Below are 20000 nucleotides of genomic sequence, written 5' to 3' on the forward strand. Positions count from 1 at the left end.
GTGGGGTGGATGGCGGGTGGGGTGGGGTAGGGTGGGGGTGGGGTGGATGGCGGAGGAGTTAGGGATGGGGAAAGAGGATGGGTGAGTGAAGAGAGAGAGACAGAGAGAGAGGATGATGTGTGTGTGGTTTGTGTTTTCTGTTTCTGTATCTCTGCCTCTGCCTCTGTCTGTCCGTTCCTGTCTCTGTCTCTCTGTCTCTGTGTGTCTCTCTCTCTCTCTGTCTCTTGCTGTTTTTTGTTCTCTCTCTCTCTCTCTCTCTCTCTCTCTCTCTCTCTCTCTCTCTCTCTCTCTGTGCTCTTCTCTACATTTTTTCTGTGCTCCGTTTCATGTAAGTACAATGTGTGATCGGACATTCATCTGTGGATTGTCATTTTCTTCCTGTGTTTTGTGGTTTTTGCTCACTCAAGCGACTATTTGTGTGTGTGTGTGTGTGTGTGTGTGATGCTGGAAAAAATGAAAACGTAAAGACTTTGGGGATAATCGGCACATGATTGTTCTTTTACGGTACTAAAAAGCATTCCACCAAGACGAAAACAAACAGGACAGCTGGAGATTTCTGTTGTGAGGATAGATCGCAGTGTCTTCTGTGTGTATTGTGCATGAGCCAGGTTCATTGGAAAGGGGGCGGAGGAGGAGGGGGAGGGGGGCCTGGGGGGGAGGGGGGGCTTGGGGGGGGGGGGGCAATAGTGGCTGGTTCCCGGTTATCTCCTTTGGCCATCGTTACCAGTCTTCATAAATGGTGAAGAACACGTAGCTCCGTTGAAGTTGTTCCCCAACCCCCACTCCCCCCCTCTGATTGGACTTGAAGTTGGAAGTGTGCAACGAAGTTATCTGCCCCTTCTACATTTGAGCTGTGGATGCAAGATTGATTGATTGATTGATATGGATACTTATATAGCGCCTATCCTCGGTCGGAGACGAAGCTCTAAGCGGGTTCATGTGCACAACAGGCTGCCTACCTGGGTAAAGCCGACTGACGGTTGCCACTGGGCGCTCATCATTCGTTTCCTGTGTCATTCAATCAGATTTCAGGCGCGCACACATACACACTCAGACAAATATGTAACATTTCACGTGTATGACCCTTTTGGTTATTTACCGCGCCATGTAGGCAGCCATACTACGTTTTCGGGGGTGTGCATGCTGGACATGTTCTTGTTTCCATAACCCACCGAACGTTGACGTGGATTACAGGATCTTTAACGTGCGTATTTGATCTGCGTGCGTATACACACGAAGGGGTTTCAGGCACAAGCAGGTTTGCACATAATATGTTCACCTGGGAGATCGGAAAAAATCTCCACCCTTTACCCACCAGGCGCCGTCACCGAGATTCGAACCCGGGACCCCCAGATTGAAAGTCCAACGCTTTAACCATTCGGCTATTGCGCCCGTGTGTTCTGACTACGTGTGTTGTGAGGTATTCTAGGATGGTGTGCATGGCGTAGTATATACACTTGTAGTATAGACCATGCCATGGGTGTTTGTTTTTTTCACTGACTGGGTCGTCCTCCTCCTCAGACGACTACTTCTTCTTTTTCACGTCATGCTCCTTCTTACTCTCCTGTTTCAACTTCATCTTCTTTATCGATCTTCTTCTTCTTCTTCTTCTTCTTCTTCTTCTTCTTCTTCTTCCTCTTCTTCTTCTTCTTCTTCTTCTTCTTTTTCTTCTTCTCCTCCTCCTCCTCCTCCTCCTCCTGCTCTTCCTCTCACACGTTCACTCGTTTCTGCAAATGGGCGTTTACGCATTTGATCGCTTTTTAAAACACCAGCAGTTCAGCAGCCTAACTCCTGTTGTGCATGCTGCGGATGTTCTTGTTTACAGAATTTATCGAACGCCATTACAGATTATACGTGCTCTGCGTGGATATATATATAGATAGATAGATAGATAGATAGATATATGCCAGCACTAGAAGGGTTGTACATTTATTGACTCTGGAGACTAGAAAACCTGGTAGGCATCCTTCAGTCTCGGATGACTATGGAGTTGTGCCCTTGTTGGGGCAGCATCAGTTGTGGCTTGACGGACCTATTGGAAAGTACCAGCCCCTCTCTCACACTTTGCACAGACGAAGTCTGCCGCTGGGTCTGGTCTGTTAGTGTTCTCGTCCATCCTCTTTCTTTTCCGTTTTGTGCCTCTGACTGTAGGGCAAAGTGTCTCTTTACACGACGGGCGCAATAGCCGAATGGTTAAAGCGTTGGACTTTCAATCTGAGGGTCCCGGGTTCAAATCACGGTGACGGCGCCTGGTGGGTAAAGGGTGGAGATTTTTCCGATCTCCCAGGTCAACATATGTGCAGACCTGCTAGTGCCTGAACCCCCTTCGTGTGTAAATGCATGCAGAAGATCAAATACGCACGTTAAAGATCCTGTAATCCATGTCAGCGTTCGGTGGGTTATGGAAACAAGAACATACCCAGCACGCACACCCCCGAAAGCGGAGTATGGCTGCCTACATGGCGGGGTAGAAAGGGTCATGCACGTAAAAGCCCACTCGTGTACATGCGAGTGAACGTGGGAGTTGCAGCCCACGAACGCAGAAGAAGAAGAAGAAGAAGAAGTCTCTTTACAAACTCGGAGAGACCTTTCCGCACTGTCTGCCTCCTACCCAGGATGATCGTTCGGAGGCTGCTTCAGCTTCCCACGTGTCTGGATTGATGCCTGTGGAGGGTCTTCAGGTCTTTTTTTCTTTCTTTTTTCAGACATCTCTTTGTAGTGTGGTTCGTCTGCAGGGCGCTTTCCCACCAGGTGTTGTTCTTGGGCGTTGGAATCACAGAGCTCGGAGACTTGCCCTGGAACAAAACATCCAGCGTTCTAAACCCCTCGACTTAAAGCTCATCGAAGGTTAATATTGTCTGTGAAACATTTGATGAACATGAAATACGTGCAAAGGGGAAATGGTTTGTTTACCGGAGGTGCAATTAGCGGTGGTTGTTTTTGATGTTTTGTTTTTTTAAAACCTGGTTTGTTTTAGAGGCGCATGATAACAGCCACCGGCGTGCTTTGGTGCAAGGCTTTAAAACAAGAACATTAACACTTCAAGAAAAAAAAGCTGTTCAAGTGTGTTTGAGTCTGTCGGTGTATACGCCCCTGTGTTTGTGTTTCTGTTTGTGTGCGCGACTTCGTCGAATATGTGCCTTATGTCTCCGTGTGTATGTGTGTGTGTGTGTGTGTGTGTGCGCGCGCGCAGAGATTAGGAAATAATTCCAAACTGAATTAAACATATCATCATTATTCGTAGAAATATGTTAAAGCCTGGTATATTCAAACACACAACAGCAACATCAAAAATAACAATAATAATAACGATAACAACAACAATGATAATGATGAGGATGAGGATATAATAATAATGATAATAATAATGATAAAAGTAATAATAATGTTGGTTATGATGGTGACGATAGTGATAATGATAATAATAATGATGGTAATTTACAAAGGAAGAGGAGGAGAACAACTAATAAGAATGGTAATAATAATTGCCATTCATGACATTTTATAAGTCAGTCACTGCAATCCATTTACTTTCAGAAGAGTGGAGTCTGTTGAGATTGTTGTTTTGCTTATATTTAGTGTGTGTGTGTGTTGTTGTTGTTGTTGTTGTTGTTGTTTTGCTTATATTTAGTGTGTGTGTGTGTGTGCGTGCGTGCGTGCGTGCGTGCGCGCGTGTGTGTGTCATTTAAAACTGTGCCTCAGTTGAAAACTTTTCTCTGTCGGTTCCTCCCCCTCCTCTCTCTCTCTCTCTCTCTCTCTCTCTCTCTCTCTCTCTCTCTCTCTTTCTCTCTGCCCTCCCCCACTCCTCACGTTTTTCTTCTTTTTTTTTTCTCTCTCTCTTTTTCTCTCTTTCTTACCTCAGCTCATCCCTTTCTTCTTTTCATGACAAAATAACGACGCTCTCACACACACACACTCTCTCACTCTCTCTTTCATTTTGTCTGTTGCTCAGTTTTAGCAAGTTCATCTTCGTCACTTGAATGCTTTTTAATGACAAGAGAGAGAGAGAGGGAGACAGACAGAGAGAGAGGGGGGAGGAGAGAGAGACAGAGAGGGAGAGGGAGAGAGAGAGAGAGAGAAATAAATAGAGAAAGAGAGACAGACAGACAGACAGAAAGAGAGACAGACAGACAGAAAGAGAGACAGACAGACAGAAAGAGAGAGACAGAGAGAGACAGACAGACAGAGAGAGAAATAATGACTCACCTACACAACACAAATTGTCTCGACAGTGCCTGTTTAAAAAAAAAATTCAAATAAAACAAAAATCTTTAAAGAGTCACAGAGAGAGAGAGAAAAAAAAAGTAAAGAAGAAAAGACAGAAGAAAAAAAAAAACAGAAGAAGAAAGAAAAAAAAAGAGAAAAGAAAACTGGCATGACTCAAGTGAGTCGTGAAACTGCCAGCGGAGTAATGTTGTTTTCGGGTGGAGGGGTAAGCTTAATGGCTGGTCTTTTGTGGGTCTCAGCCCGCTAGGCAGTGCACTGCTCCTGTTCTTCGAGTGTCCAGAAAGTGACGGCTTTTATTCCTGCAGGTCTGGGCCGAGGTGTTGGCACGGGAGGGGGGGAGAGGAAGGGGAGGGGAGGGAGGAGGGGAGGGGAGGTGTGTGTGGGGGTTGGAGGGGGGGAAGGCCTTGGGGGGGGGGGGGGCTGCTCGTCTCTGCTTCCTTTTCTCCTGTCCTTCCTTTCCGTCTCTTTCCTTTCTTTTCCTTTGCTTCCTTTCTTTCTTTCCTTCCTTTTCTTTCTTCCTTCCCTCCTTTCTTCCTTTCCTTCCTTTCTTTTTCCCTTCCTTCCGTTTCCTTCCTTTCCTTCCTTACTTTTCTTTCCTTCCTTTCCTTTCTTCCTTTCCTTTCTTCCTTTTTTCCTTTCCTTCCTTTCTTTCTTTCCTTCCTTCCTTCCTTCCGTTTCCTTCCTTTCCTTCCTTACTTTTCTTTCCTTTCCTTTCCTTCCTTACTTTTCTTTCCTTCCTTCCTTTCCTTTCCTTCCTTTCCTTTCTTCCTTTCCTTCCTTCCCTTCCTTCCTTCTTACTTTCCTTTCCTTCCCTCCTTTTTTTTCCTTCCTTCCTTTCCTTCCTTCCTTCCTTCCCTTCCTTCCTTTCTTTCCTTCCTTCCTTTGTTTCCTTTTCTTTCTTTCTTTCTTCTTTCCTTCTTTCTATTGGTGTTGAGTAAAGGAGTCTGTTTAATACTTGCTAGTGCAGTGAAGTACTTTGTTTGCTGGTGGTTGTATGTTTGTTTTTCCACCTGCATTTGTTGCTGTTTTTCGAGCCCACATTTTTTTTTTCTTGTGTCACTTGTTCATCCACACCCGTCCTCCCTCCATTCGTCAAGAGCGCTCGTGCGTGCGCGCGCGCGCACAAGCACACACACACACACACACACACACACACACACACACACACACACTGACAGGGGACGAGGGTCGTGGAGCAGGCTCAGGCGCGCAGAAAACATACAGGAGGCACGCAGGCACGCGGCGCGCACACGCACAACACACACACACACACACGCACACACACACACACACTACTACTACTACTACTACTACTACTACTGTTGCTGCTGCTACAACAACAACTACTACTGCTACACTTTCAAAACAGACTTCCGTTTGTGCGACGCACACTTCCCGGGAAAACGTCCCGAATTTCACACAGAGATAATCTGTTGCGACAAGAAGTTGTACAGTACAGCGCAATAACAGGAATCTGATTTGTCTGGTATGCAGAGCCTTGCAGGAAAACGCGCTTCCCGAATTTCACACACAGATAATCTGTTGCGACAAGAAGTTAACTGTACAACACAACGAATTATCAGTAATAGGATTTGTCCAGTATGCAGAGACTCGCAGGAAAACGAGAATATAGAATAGAATGGAATGAATAGAATAGAATAGAATAGAATATGTCTTTATAACAAAGTGTACCGGGGTCACAAGGAATATTGAGGGGGATAGTACATGACAAGATACGAACATAAATCGAAAATCATACACAGACACAGATTCAGTAGAAATTAGGATATCAATATAAAAACTTGTGCATACTCACCCATGCACGAACTGCACACACGAACTGCACACACACACACACACACACACACACACACACACACACACACACACACACACACACACACACCTTTGAACAGAAGCTGCATATTACATGTGGATGGGGCTGATGACTTGATGTTCAGGCAGATGGTTGTTGATTGCACAATTCTATTTTCTCTTTCTCTCTCCCTCTCTCTCTCTCTCTTTCTCTTTCACTCTCTCTCCCTCTCTTTCTTTCTCACTCTCTCTCTTTCTCTCTCTCCCTCTCTTTTTCTCTCTCTTTCTCCCTCTCTCTCTTTCTCTCACCCTCTCTCTCTCTTTCTCTCTCTCTCACTCTTCTTTCCCTCTCTTTCTCTCTCTCCCTCTCTCTCTCTTTTCTCTCTCTCTCTCTCCCCGTCTCTATCTCTCTCTCTCCCCCTCTCCCTCTCTCTCTCTCTCTCTGGGTGGACCACTTTTCTTTATTGTCACTATTATTTTTGTCTTTTCATAAATTTTGCCGTTTGCCAAAAGGACATTACGTCAAATTCTTCTTTCCTTTCTCTCTCTCTCTCTCTCTCTCTCTCTCTCTCTGTCACATTACGTCAATTGCTATGAAACATGTATCAACGTCAGCCTGGGTCCCCCCCCCCCACCCACCCCCGCTCCTACCATTCCCACACCACACCTCTGCCTGCTCCCCTCCCCCTCCTCATCCCTCTCCCACTCCCCTTTCTCTTCCCCTCCTCTTCCTCCTTTCTCTCTTTATCCCATTCCCTCTCTCTCTCTCTCTCTCCCTATACATCCTCTCTCTCTGTCGTGTCTCTGTCACCTGTCCTGTCTGTCACCTCCCTCCCGTCCACACACTCTCTCTCTCTGTATATCTCTCCCCCCCTCTCTCTCTCCCTCTCTCTCTCGCTCTATGTCCCAACAACTCGCTCTTTCTTTCTCCCCCTCCAACACTGACTCTCTTTCTGTCTCTTCATATCTCTGTCTCTGTCTCACTTTCTCTCTCTCTCTTTCTTCCCTCTCTCTCTCCCTCTCTCTCTCCCTCTGTCTCTCTCTCTCTCTCTCTCTCCCACCCCCTCTCTCTCTCCCTCTGTCTCTCTCTCTCACCAACACTGACGCTCTTTCTGTTTCCATCTTCCATTTCCTCCGTCCCTCTCCACATCTCTGTCTGTCTCTCTCACTCTCACTCACTCTCGCTCTCTGATGGTATCTATCTATCTGTCTGTCCGTCTATCTATTTGTGTCTGTCCGTATGTGTGTCTATCTATCTTTCTATCTATCTATCTATCTATCTATCTATCTATCTGTCTATCTCAAACCACTATTACAGCACGCCGTTCCTCAGAGGGTCTTCGCGACATGCTAACCATTTTAGTTTAACATTGTCCGAATAGCTCAACTAACCCCCCAACCGCCCCCCCAACCCCCTCCCCCCCCACTCCCCCCACCCCCAACCCTCATCTTTTTTTTTCTTTCCCTTCAGGGACGGAAGGGGGGCTGCAGGTAGGAGGAGAGTGGGGGAAGGGTGAGGTGAGGTCTGTCACTCACAGAATGGGGGAGGGGGGGAGTTGTGTGTGCGTGTGTGGAGTGTGTGTGTGTGTGTGTGTGTGTGGAGTTGGGGGATGGGAGGGGGGGGGGCTGAATTTCCCCTTGATCCTGTTGTCAGTAAGGCCGCTCACGCGTCTGGTCAGTTGTGCACATAGTATCGTGTGTCCCTCCTCTCTCTCTACCTCCTCCCCCTCCCCCTATCTTTCTCTCTCTCTGTCTCCGTCTGTATCTCTCTCTTACTCCTCCCCCCTCTCTGTCTCCCTCTCTCTCACTCCTTCCCCCTCTCTGTCTCTCTCTGTCTCTCCCTCTCTCTCTGTCTCTCTCTCCATCTCTCACTCCTTCCCCCCTCTCTCTTCTCCCTCTCTCTCTCTCTCTCACTCCTTCCCCCCTCCTCTCTGTCTCTCTCTCCCTATTTTTTTCCTTTCTCTCTTTCTCTTTCTTTCTTGTTTTCTATCTCTGTCTCTTTCTGCCTGTCATTCTCTCTCTCTCGCTCTCTCACCCTCCGCCCCCCCTCTGTCTGTCTCACCCTCTCTCTCTCTCTCTCTCTCTCACACACACACACACACACACACACACACACACACTCCTCCACCCCCATATCTGTCTCTCTCTCTCTCTCTCTCCCCCTGTTTTTCCTTGTTTTCTCTCTTTCTATTTCTTTCTTGCTTTCTTTATCTGTCTTTGTCTTTTTTTCTCTCTCTCCCTCCCCCTCTCTCTCTCTCCCTCTCTCTTTCTTGCTTTCACTGTTTCTCTCTGTGTCTATCTCCCTGTCTTTCTCTCTCTCTCTCTTTCTTGTTTTCTCTCTCTGTCTCTCTCTGTGTCTATCTCCCTCTCTCTCTCCCTCTCTTTTTCTCACTGTCTCTCTCTGTGTCTATCTCCCTGTCTTTCTCTCTCTCTCTCTCTCCCTCTCTCTTTCTTGCTTTCTCTTTCTGTGTCTCTCTATCTCCCTCTCTCTTTCTTGCTTTCTCTTACTGTCTCTCTCTGTGTCTATCTCCCTCTCTTTCTCTCTCTCTCTCCCTCTCTCTCTTTCTTGCTTTCTCTCACTGTCTCTCTCTGTGTCTATCTCCCTCTCTTTCTCTCTCTCTCCCTCTCTTTTTTTCTTGCTTTCTCTCACTGTCTCTCTCTGTGTCTATCTCCCTCTTTTTCTCTCTCTCTCCCCCTCTATCTTTCTTTCTTGCTTTCATTCTCTATCTTTGTCCCCTCTATGTCTCGCTTCTTCCCCCCTTCCCCACTCTCTCTCTCTCTCTCTCTCTCTCTCTCTCCCTCTCTCTCTCTCTCTCTCTGTACCTTTTCTCTCTGTGTCGGTCTCTCACTCCCCTTTCACTCTCTCCCCTCTCTATGTTCCGTTCTTCCTTCACTCCTTTTTTTTTGTGTGTTTGTTTGGATCCTAGTGTCGATTCATCCTGTAGTGTACAGATCCCTTTTACTATATTGACCCGTATGGATGGCGAATATGATGGCAACCCATTCTGAACCGTAGCAAAAGAACCGGGGACAAGATGACTTGCTGGGATCGCTGCAACACTGACAGGTCATAGTGATCCGATTGGCATCACACTGACCTTTAACCTCGATGGTGGTCTACTTTCACCACGATGACCTGGTCAGGTCTGGCTCACCACTGACCTCGAAGTGCCTCTGGGTTGATTCAGGTCACCGTGATCTTTGACCTTGATATGGGTCAGTGCATAGACGCTATTGTATATATATATATATATATATATATATATATATCTCATGGGAACACAAGCAGCGTGTATGGTCAGTGTGGTTGAACTGGGTGGGCAATCTACCTGTAGATGACCCCCACTCTACCAGTGGAAGGACACCCCATCAGTAGGCAGACACTCTACTACCGCTAAGTTTGGTAATGGGCCTGTCCGTCAATGCACTAAAAGGAACACTTCCCCCAATCTGCGCGAGAAACCAGTTCAGTACTTACTATCACGCTCTAGCGCTTATACACTACGGGGTCACTTCAGTGCTTGGTGAGCAAGGTTGCCCCAAAGGTACCTGCAGTACTTCCACATGTGAATATTTCCACCACTGTTTGGGCACTTTGCAACAGGGTAAGGATCGAGTCTGCATGCAGAACGCGGAGGCCGTTGGTGTGACTGATGGTTCTTTGTCACTTCCCAGTCTTGATGCTGCGGTCATTTTGAAGGAGAAAAGAAAAAGATCGCCCAGATCGTTCGCTTTTTAATCACAATAAACGAAGCATGGCCACAATGATGAAATGTACGCCCACGACATGGCCGACCTTGCCCGCTTCCACAGAGCAGCCCCGCAGTAAAAAAAAAAAAAAAAAAAAAAAAAAAAAAATCAACAACAAACGACAACAGTCTCGGGCAAGATGGCGGCAGGAGTGCGCGCGCGGGATCCGTTTGTTGACCGAAGAAGCCATTGGCGGCACTTTAAGCGGCGCGGCGACAGTCCGTTCTGTGTGGACACACACTTGTAAATCAGGCAGCTTTGTTGTGGCTTAAAGCTGTGCCGAATCAAAGGCTGGCAGTCCCGTCTTTGATCGCTGTCACAAACGCGCGCGCACCTCTTCGCAAAAACGACCTCGCCATAGGGCTACCTCTAGCTCTGCATATTTAGGACTCTGTACTGACTGTCTGTCTGACTGTCTGTCTGTCTTTCTGTCTGTCTGTCTGTCTGTCTGTCTGTCTCTCTCTCTCTCTCTCTCCCCCCCCCCCCCCCCATCTGTCTCCTTTTCAGCTGCTGGCTTCAAGAACGTTCTCTCTCTGCCTGCCTCCCTCCCTACCACCCCTCTCTCTTTCTTTCTTTCTCTCTCATTCTCTCTGTCTGTCTGTCTGTCTCTCTCTCTTTCTGTTTCTCTCTCTGTATCTGTCTCTGTCTCCTTTTCAGCTGCTGGCTTCAAGAACGTCTCTCTCCCTCTCTCTCTCTCTCTCTCTCTCCCTCCCTCCCTCTCTCTATGTGCCTTTCTGTTTTCCCCCTTCCCTCTTTCTCTTTATCTCCCTATCTCTCTCATCCTTTCCCCTTCTCTCCGGGGGGTGGGGGTGGGGGGGGAAAAAAAAAAGTCTCACTAGTGATGGCGTCAGGATCCTCAGTACACCGTCCAAAGTGGGACACGGCATTATGTGGCAGCTGGTGCACGTTGGGGGAATATTTGTTTTGTGTTACGGAATGAATGAGGATGGTCTGTTTGCCTTTGTCTACGCTGTCTGAAAACTGAAAAGCTGAAACAGAAACGACGAGGAAGGAAGTTCTCTATAAAGTAAAACACAACAGTGGCTTCATGTAAATTCTTTAAGTACTGCCACCATACATTTGACACCAGATCGTATCAGCCCAAAGGATTGTCGGAGATTTTCCTGTTTTTGTTTTGTTTTTTTGTTGTTGTTTTTTAGAGCGAGAGAAAAAAAAATCGTGAAAAGGGGTGCTTTTTTCGAAACCGAACTGAATAATGCCATCCTTTATACATATATATATATATATATATATATATATATATATATATATATATATATGTATATATATATATATATATATATATATATATATATATATATATATATATATTCGGAGAACTTTTTTTTTCTGAAACCGATATTCGTTCTTCTAACTCAAGAGCAAAACGCATTGTTAGTTTTGATCGTGTATTTGCTTTTTGAGACTCACTTGTAATTGAAACGAATATTATTATCTCATATACGGATGTGTCCACACGTTTGCTATAGAATCCACACGGGGGTCTTGGACGGGAAAGTGCCAGAAGGCGATTTCTTCCAGAAAGCAGCGCACAAAGTCTGTAAACTGTTCACAAACAAGCGCCGATCGAGAGAGCGAGTGGGGGGGGGGGCAAAAATGGTTCCCCGGGAAATAACCCCACCCCACTCCACCTCCACCCCCACACCCCACACCCCCGTCCTCCCGTCAAATGAAAACATTTTTTGTCCCGACACGTGTTATTCGCTGATGCCGATTCCCTGGTGAAACAGAAGACTATCTGCATCATGAATGAATGAGGCCTCTTGTCCGAGGGCCGGACCATCTCTGATACTGAGCGCCCGAGAAGCTGACGAGAGAGGGAGAGAACTCGCCACTCCGATCGTTCTCATCCAATGAAAATAACGCCTCTGGGTATATTATACTTTGCCTGCCTGTGTTTCGGGGCGATAATTCTGCCCCGTGCTTTTTCCACCACTTTTTTTTTTTTTTTCCTGGGACTCGTGTTTTCATTGGTGACATTATTGGCCAGTGATGATGTTTGTCCAAACCTTTTTTTTCTTTTTTTCTTTTTTTTGGAGGGGGGGTACGGGGGGGTGAGCGGGGAGGGGGGGGGGGGGGGGGCGCCGAGTGTTTATAATGCTGAAACCTCATCCGTTCTGAGTGGTAGTTCTTTTGTTGTGTTGGGTTTTTTTGTTTTTTTTTTGTTGTTTGTTTTTTTTTGGTTTGTTTTTGTTGTTGTTGTTTTTTGCTTTTTGTTGTGTGTGTGTGTGTGTGTGTGAGAGAGAGAGAGTCTTCTTTGTCCATTTTGTTTCAGGGTTGAGTGTCGAGCGTATTCATTATCTTTTTTTTTGGGGGGGGGGGGGGGGGGGGGGGGGGGGGTAGGGGTAGGGGTGGGTGGGAATTGTGAAGCTATGGTGAGAATATGCAATGGCGCATTTATCCTGGCTGGGACCACGATTATGTGAATCAGCGACCACTCTGAAGATCTGGATGGAAGCAAAGCTGTTATTATTGGGCATACCAGAGTAAAAATATCTTTGCTTCCGTTTTAGCGATCTGTGTGAATCTTATGGTAATGACCGTTCAAGACGTATCGAGTGCTTTCGTTGATGGGTAATCACAGGTTGAGAGGGAAAGCTCGCAGAGGATACATTATTTAAATCCCGTGCTGCGGAACAGTTTGATGCGCATTTGTCTAACACTATGTCAAAATGCTTCGTGTTTTGTCAACACACAAGAAAATTAATGTGCATTGCATGCATGATGATGAATATTGTGCGATGTTTTTTTTTTGCACAAAATTATGTGGGCATACCCTTTTTTGAGGGGCCGTGGCCTTTGAGTTGAAATATCTAAATCTTGAGTGTCCCTGCTTTCCTTCGTCTACCTTCTCAACCCCCCCCCCCCACCACCACCACCCCCAACCACCGCCCCTTCCCCTCTCCTTCCATCTCTCTCTGTCTAGTTTTCTTGATCCTCGCTTCTAGAGAGAAAGAATGAGCTTCCCTCGTACTCCACCCTCCACCCCCACACAGACATACACAGCCCCCCTCCCTACTGTCTTTTTTTTTTTTTGAGGGGGGGGGGGGGGGGAGTCTCTTCTCCCAGTCTCGCTCTGTCTGTCTGTCTGCATATCTCTCTTCCCCCACGCCCCCCCCCCCTCTCTCTCTCTGTCTCTGTCGCTGTTTCAGTATCTCCCTCTTCCCCCCCCCTCTCTCTCTCTCTCTGTCGCTGTTTCAGTATCTCCCTCTTTCCCCACCCCACCCCCTCTCTCTCTCTCTGTCTCTCAGTCGGCGAGGCTCTTAACACCATAATTTGATTTGATCTCTCTCACTCTCTCTCACTCTCTGGCTTTTTCAGTCTCCCTCTCCTCCCTCCTCTCTTTCTCTCTCCCATTCTCTCTGTTTCTCTCCTTTTTTTTTCCCTTTCTTTCTTTTCCCTCCTCTTTTCTCTCTCACCCCCCCCCCCCCCTGACCCCTCCCCCACACACACACACACCCACCCACTCTCCCACCCCCCTTCTCTTCCCCCAATACGCGAAGAACACGAGGGCGCACTGTCTCGTGATACGTGAGCTCGAAGCAGATGCCATCGGCGTGTTCACACGAGTACTATACGTTTCTGTGTGTAACAGTTTCCGAGGTTTTCTCAATCTCCGACAGACACAAGCACACACACACACTGAACACTGAACACCGAAATGTTTAATGTCATTAGCTGTAAAGCTGTAGTGACATAGTAGGTACTAATCAGAACAAAATTTGTATATGTATTTGTATTTGTATTTCTTTTTATCACAACAGATTTCTCTGTGTGAAATTCGGGCTGCTGTTCCCAGGGAGAGCGCGTCGCTACACTACAGCGCCACCCATTTTTTTTGTATTTTTTTTCCTGCGTGCAGTTTTTATTTGTTTTTCCAACCGAAGTGGATTTTTCTACAGAATTTTGCCAGGAACAAGCCTTTTGTTGCCGTGGGTTCTTTTACGTGCGCTAAGTGCATGCTGCACACGGGACCTCGGTTTATCATCTCATCCGAATGACTAGCGTCCAGACCACCACTCAAGGTCTAGTGGAGGGGGAGAAGATATCGGTGGCTGAGCCGTGATTCGAACCAGCGCGCTCAGATTATCTCGCTTCCAGGGCGGACGCGTTACCTCTAGGCCATCACTCCACTGAATGGTGCAAAACATAAAATGGAACAGAAAGGAAAAGGAAAAAAACAAAAACAGAATTGAAACAACGTAATCTAATAAAGAGATTTGCAACACTTTGGCACTTTGTCATTAGCTTAAAGTACATGTGACAGGAGGGGGGGGGGGGGGGGTAATGTACCTTCTTTTTCATTCGTTCGTCTCCAAGGCTTGGACAGTACACAAAAAACAAAGTACATATAAATCATATCATAAATATTTACGTCTGTAACATCGACACACATCATATCAATACAAACACATACTAAAGAACATATATCTAGATCATGAAATAATCATTTATGCCTGGACATCAAAAACCCATCATATCAATACGAACACACCATATAATTACAATGTCCACATGCACACACGGTCAAGGGAGATGGGGGGGTAAGGGGGGGGCTCAGGTTTGGGGGTGGGGTGGGGGAGCAGGAAAGTTAATAAATTGGGGTGGTAGGGGAGGTCGCGGGGGGGGGGGGGGGGGGGGGGGGAGAGATGTGAGTCGTATCGACCAGTGGAGTCAGTTCGTCCGTTTGTATCTGCGAAGGTTAACGAGTCTTCGAAGGCGGTTTCTGACTGTCGCTCTCTCTCTCTCCGTCTCTCTCTCTCTCTCTCTTTCTCGTTCCCCGCCCTCTCCGTCTGCCTGTCTGTCTGTCTCTGTCTCTGTCTCTCTCTCTCTCTCTCTCTCTCTCTTTCTCTCTCTCTCTCTCTCTCTCTCTCTCTCTCTCGCTATATGTAACGACAGTGATCTGACCTGTCCATTATGTAAAGAATCACAAGAAAATGAGATACACTTTGTTCTTTGCTGTACAGCTTTAAGGAACATTCGAGAGGAGTTTATTCAGCCTAAATATTATAGTAAACCTACGTTGTTTAAATTGAACTTATTGATGTCATCTACTTCCCCTGAAGTTGTTCGCAAATTTTCACTACCTTTATACAAAGCTTTCAAATTCAGAGAAATGGCTACTTCGTGAAAACGCTGTTTGTACTCATTTGTTTGTTTGTTTTTTTCTTTTATTGTTCTACATATTGAACTGTAATACTGGTATATTTTTGTTTTACTGTGTTTATTGATGCTCACAGTGTCGTGATGTATTGCTTGTAAAATAATGTTTACATTCCCCTTCATAAGGGGCCTAGGCCTATACATGAATAAACCATCTTGAATCTTGAATCTCTCTCTCTCTGTTAATTTTGGTTTAGTTTTTCCTCGTCTCAAAGAGTGATGAAAACATTAATGGGCGTTCATTCTCTGGTGTATTTATTTATTTTCTTTATACATTCATTTGTTTGTTTGTGGATTTATGTATTTACAATGATATTCACTGTACAGTAATCAACAAAAAGGATGACTTGATAAACTAAGTATCCAGTCACCTCGGAGCTCCCTCGGAAGTTTCTCTTCCCAGTGAACTTTTCAGCGCTTAGAGTTGACGGTCGGACGTGAATCCTCGGTGGATAATGTCACATTTTCTGTATCAATACAACATGTTCAATGCGTGCGTGCGTGTGTGTGTGTGTGTGTGTGTGTGTGCGCGCGCGTGCGTGCGTGTGTGTGTGTGTGTGTGTTTACGAGTCGAAAGGTATGAGGTGTGAGTATGTGGGGGGGCCACGTATCACACACAAGAGCAGCAACGAGGGAATCGATGTTCATTTCGTCAGTACAGTGTCAGGTAAACCCCTCTGGCTCAATGGGCTCTCCTTCTGCGCTTCGGCTGCCCTGGTTTTGTCAGCGTGTTGTCAGGTCTTTATTTTCGCTGCACACCTTAATGCTTCAGTGATTAGCGTCGTGTCACCGGAGCGCTAGACGTCCCTTCGCTGTTCAGCGACCGTCTTAATGTTTCAATTATTACGACGGTGTAAGAGTAGTGGGTTTTTGTTGTTGTAGTTGTTGTTGTTGTTGTTTTTTGTTGTTTTTTTGTTGTTGTTTTTTTTCGATCTTACTCACGTGTCAGCGAAATCTAGCATGCAGCCCCGAAGCCTCTAATAATTAGCTAAGCATGCGTTGGCAATACAAGCCGAGTTTTGAGTTTTTAGTATCACTTTCTTTTAAAAAGGTTTTTTTTTTGTGTGTGTATACCGACAAACATACTGCCACGGCGCCATCGGGTCTTTTTATAAGCCGACGTTACAACTAAAAAAAAAAAAAAAAAAAAAAAACCGCTTATTTCGTCAGTTACATTCGTGTTTAACGTCGACCGCCGTAGCTCAACTGATGTAGCCGACAGTGAAGACCAGTCCAGGGATAAAAGAACGGGTGGGGGGGGAGGTGATCCGTCTGACACCACGAGAATGTTCGAATGGCACGCCAAGGTGGGCGGCAAGATTTTTTTTTTTTTTTTTTTTTTTTTTTTTTGACGCCTGGGAATCGAACTCAACAGGTATTCAAGTGCTCAACGAACTGAGTAATGCAGGCGCCAGTCAAGGTAGGTAAGTGGATTCAGTGCCGCCCACCTCCAGTTATGATGAAGCCGACGGGAACTCCCATCTCAGGGGAAGGGGCTTCATTAACATCATCCTGTCACTGTAAGAACCACTGAATGGTGGTGATAAATGCCGTTTGTATGTTGGGGTTTTTTTGTTGGTATTTTTTGGGTTTTTTTGTTTGTTTGTTTGTTTGTTTTTGTTTTGTTTTTGTTTGTTTTGTTTTTTTGTTTGTGTTTTTTAGCGCTCAGGATTCCAATTCACAATGTTAAAGAGCGAGTTCGGAGCTCAGCTGAGCTCAAGCAGTTGAGTTAACTCACTCGGGACGCTCAGTATTCTCCCTTTCTTCCCCCCCCCCCCCCCCGCCCCCGCCCCCTGCCTCTCCCCCCTCTCACCCTCCACCCCCCACCCCGCACCCCCACCGCACCCCTCTCCCCTCCTGCCCGCCCCACTCCCCCCCATCTGATGTCCAGTGGGTGTTTGAAGAGCTCCGCCGACAGGTTTCGTCGTTAGGAATGTGGTATTCTTTGTGTCAACGTGAGAACCATCTGCTTGTAACATTGTGATGATATCAGCTGTGGTGAATCGCCGTGGTGGTTGTCGCGCGCCTATTATTTTGTCGTCCGTAAGGAGAGAGTTAAAGGCGGTCCGAATGGGTTTGTTCGCTTCTTTCTTTAGTTTTAAGAATAATGATAAGAAGAAGAAGAAGAAGAAGAAGAATCATTATTATTATTGTTGTTGTTGTTCTCGTTGTTGTTGTTATTATTTTATCAGAAATATAATAATAATAATAATGATAAGAAGAAGAATACGAATACAAGAAGAAGAAGATGATGATGATGATGGTGGTGGTGATGAAGAAAGAACGAAAAGAAGAAAGGTTTGTTTATATGGTTTGGACACCTTGGCTCGGCTCGTAACTCGCGCGAGGAAGATCTAGGGCTCTGTTTCCGTGTGAGTGGAACAATTCTTTATCTGTTCCGGTCCTTCACACGGTCGACCCTTCTTTCGCTTCACACTCGTCGGAACCACCGTCACTTTAACACCCCCCCTCTCCCCCCCAGCCCCCCCTTCCCCCATACTCCCCCCTCCCCCCCCAGCCCCACCCCACACACACACTGCCCAGTCGGGGATCACAGAGGTTTTGTGACCTGAAGAACGTGAACGGACGGCGGTATAGTAGTGCTCCTCCTCCACTCTCACTCATCAGGTTTGACCTTTGTGGCTGGTGGCACGTTGAATTCACAGTGCCCCCCCCCCCCCCCCCCCCCCCCCCCCCCCCCCCGACCTGACCTGGCTTGTTCATTCCGTCACAGCCCAGATCCGAGACACCCGGGGTGGAATGTCACCCGGCCGTACCTCGTAGGGATTGGGGTTGAGGAGGGGTGGGGGGTGGAGGTGGAGAGGGGGGGAGGGGGACAGGTTAATAAGGGCATGGAGCTTCTTTATCTCCTGGGAATTTCTCAGAGAGAAAAAAAAAAATTTTTGTCAACACTGAAAATCTTTGTGTGTGTGTGTGTGTGTGTGTGTGTACCCACTCATGTATGTGTCTATTCACGCAGGCTTGTGTGTGTGTGTGTGTGTGTGTGTGTGTGTGTGTGTGTGTGTGTGTGTGCAGACACCACTTTGACTCATCACAGCCACTGTTTGTGTGTGACACAACAGCTGACACATTAACCAAATTGCGGTCGCCTGTACTGTCTCAGTGTTTGTGCGCGCGCGTGCAGGCACCACATTAACTCTTTACAGCCGCAGTGTGTGTGTGTGTGAGAGAGAGAGAGAGAGAGAGATGAGAGAGAAGAGAGAGAGAGAACAGCTGGTGCATTAACCCATTACAATCCCCTGAAAGGTCTCTGACTGTGTGTCTGTCTCTGTGTGCTGTGCAGGCAGTGAAGAGCAGCATGGGCACGGAGTGCAAGTGCCACGGGGTGTCGGGCTCCTGCACCATGAAGACGTGCTGGACCACCCTGCCGCCCTTCCGCAGGATCGGCGACGACATCTACCGGCGCTACAGGAAGTCCAAGCTGGTCGAGCCCTACCTGGGCCGCCGGGCCCGCACGCCCATCTCCCTGGTCCTCAAGCGCTCCAAGCGGAAGCACCGCAAGCCCCGGCGCAAGCACCTGGTGCACCTGGAGAGGTCGCCCAACTACTGCGATCACGACCCCAGCACGGGGTCGCTGGGCACGGTAGGGAGGAAGTGCAACCGGACCTCCAAGGGCACGGACGGCTGCGACCTGATGTGCTGCGGGCGCGGCTACAACACGCACCAGTACACGCGCACCTGGCAGTGCAACTGCAAGTTCCACTGGTGCTGCCGCGTCAACTGCCACCGCTGCAGCGAGCGGACTGAGGAGTACACGTGCAAGTGACCCTCCTCCACCAACCCTACTCCCTCTCCCCCTCACACACACACACACACACACACACACACACACACACAGCCCCCAATCCGTGAGGTCTTCAGGGTAGTAGGATGGACGAACGCGATTATGGCTTGTCGGTGGGAGGATCTGGTCACATGACTACTCTTTTTTTTTCTTTCTTTTTTTTTTTTTTTTCAACGACTCGGAACGCCCGAAACAATCAAGTGATGAAAAAATCACTTTGACGTCATCTTCGAAACTTTTTTTTTTCCGGCGAAAGAAAGAGCATGACATGACCTACTGGGTTGTTCAAAACTTGAACCCAGGTGACTTCTGATCAACAATGTGAAATTAATGCCTGCTGTGCTGGATAACCTCAACCTCAGTTGACGGAGGATGTTGTTCTTTTTTTCGCAAATGACGTCATCAGCGGCTGACGTCAAATTGACGAAGTTGACTGGGTGACGGTAAATCATAATTTAGTGATACAACCCGTGGCGCGTTTTTGCACCCGCTGGTACTCTGTCCTCGTACATGAACAAGGTATCCCCACTGTGAAATGGGGTTCACGCCCTTCAAGAATCGCATCAATTGACCATTGTGTGGACGTCCTTGCAAAACTGACTCTGTTTGTACAACAACAACAACAAAAAGAAAAAAAAAAAAAAAGAAACGTGACGTAATTGAGTGATTCAGAACAAAGTGAGTTCCCACACAACAGTTTTGACGCAGAACTCACACGATATCTCGCGTTGGGGGGTGCGATAAAGGTGGAGAGTGGAGTCATTACGGAATTGGGGGTCCGAGTTGTCGATCATGCTGGACTGCGGATTGACCGCATTGAGGTGCACGTGACAAGTTCAGAACTTACTAAATGCGAATTCTGTGTGAGTCTGTTTTAGAAAGAAAAGAAAAAGAGAGAGAGAGAGAAAAAGAAAAAAAAAAGAAGAAAGGACAGTCCTAAAATAATTATTTTCACTTTATCACTTTCTCTAATCATATACAATACAATACACAATACACAAACTTTATTGTCTATACTTTGGTACAGAGATTTTCTTTTCGGAAGCAGCACATGTCCAACATAAGAAAACAACAAACAAATAAAATGAATAGAAAATAAAAAGATAAATTAAATGGCACCAAATGGAAATAGCTATATACAAATATACAGATTACTGAAATGTACTTGCCTCCTCCATTTCAGTCAGCCAAGCCGCATTGCACATCTCCCCCCCCCCCG

At 46.8% G+C, this 20000-nt stretch overlaps 1 protein-coding gene across 1 annotated transcript in view; it reads left to right on the forward strand.

Annotated features, from left to right (window-relative positions):
* Positions 1-19884, forward strand: part of LOC143299802 (protein Wnt-7b-like) — a 107189-nt gene extending 87305 nt beyond the window's left edge. The window contains exon 4 of the mRNA XM_076613248.1: positions 18281-19884. Coding sequence (XP_076469363.1) covers positions 18281-18763 — 483 coding nt within the window. The 3' untranslated portion in view covers positions 18764-19884. The remainder of the gene's footprint in view (positions 1-18280) is intronic.
* Positions 19885-20000: the final 116 nt, after the last annotated feature.

This window comes from Babylonia areolata, chromosome 25 (genome assembly GCF_041734735.1).
Source record: "Babylonia areolata isolate BAREFJ2019XMU chromosome 25, ASM4173473v1, whole genome shotgun sequence".
Taxonomy (NCBI): Eukaryota; Metazoa; Mollusca; class Gastropoda; order Neogastropoda; family Buccinidae; genus Babylonia; species Babylonia areolata.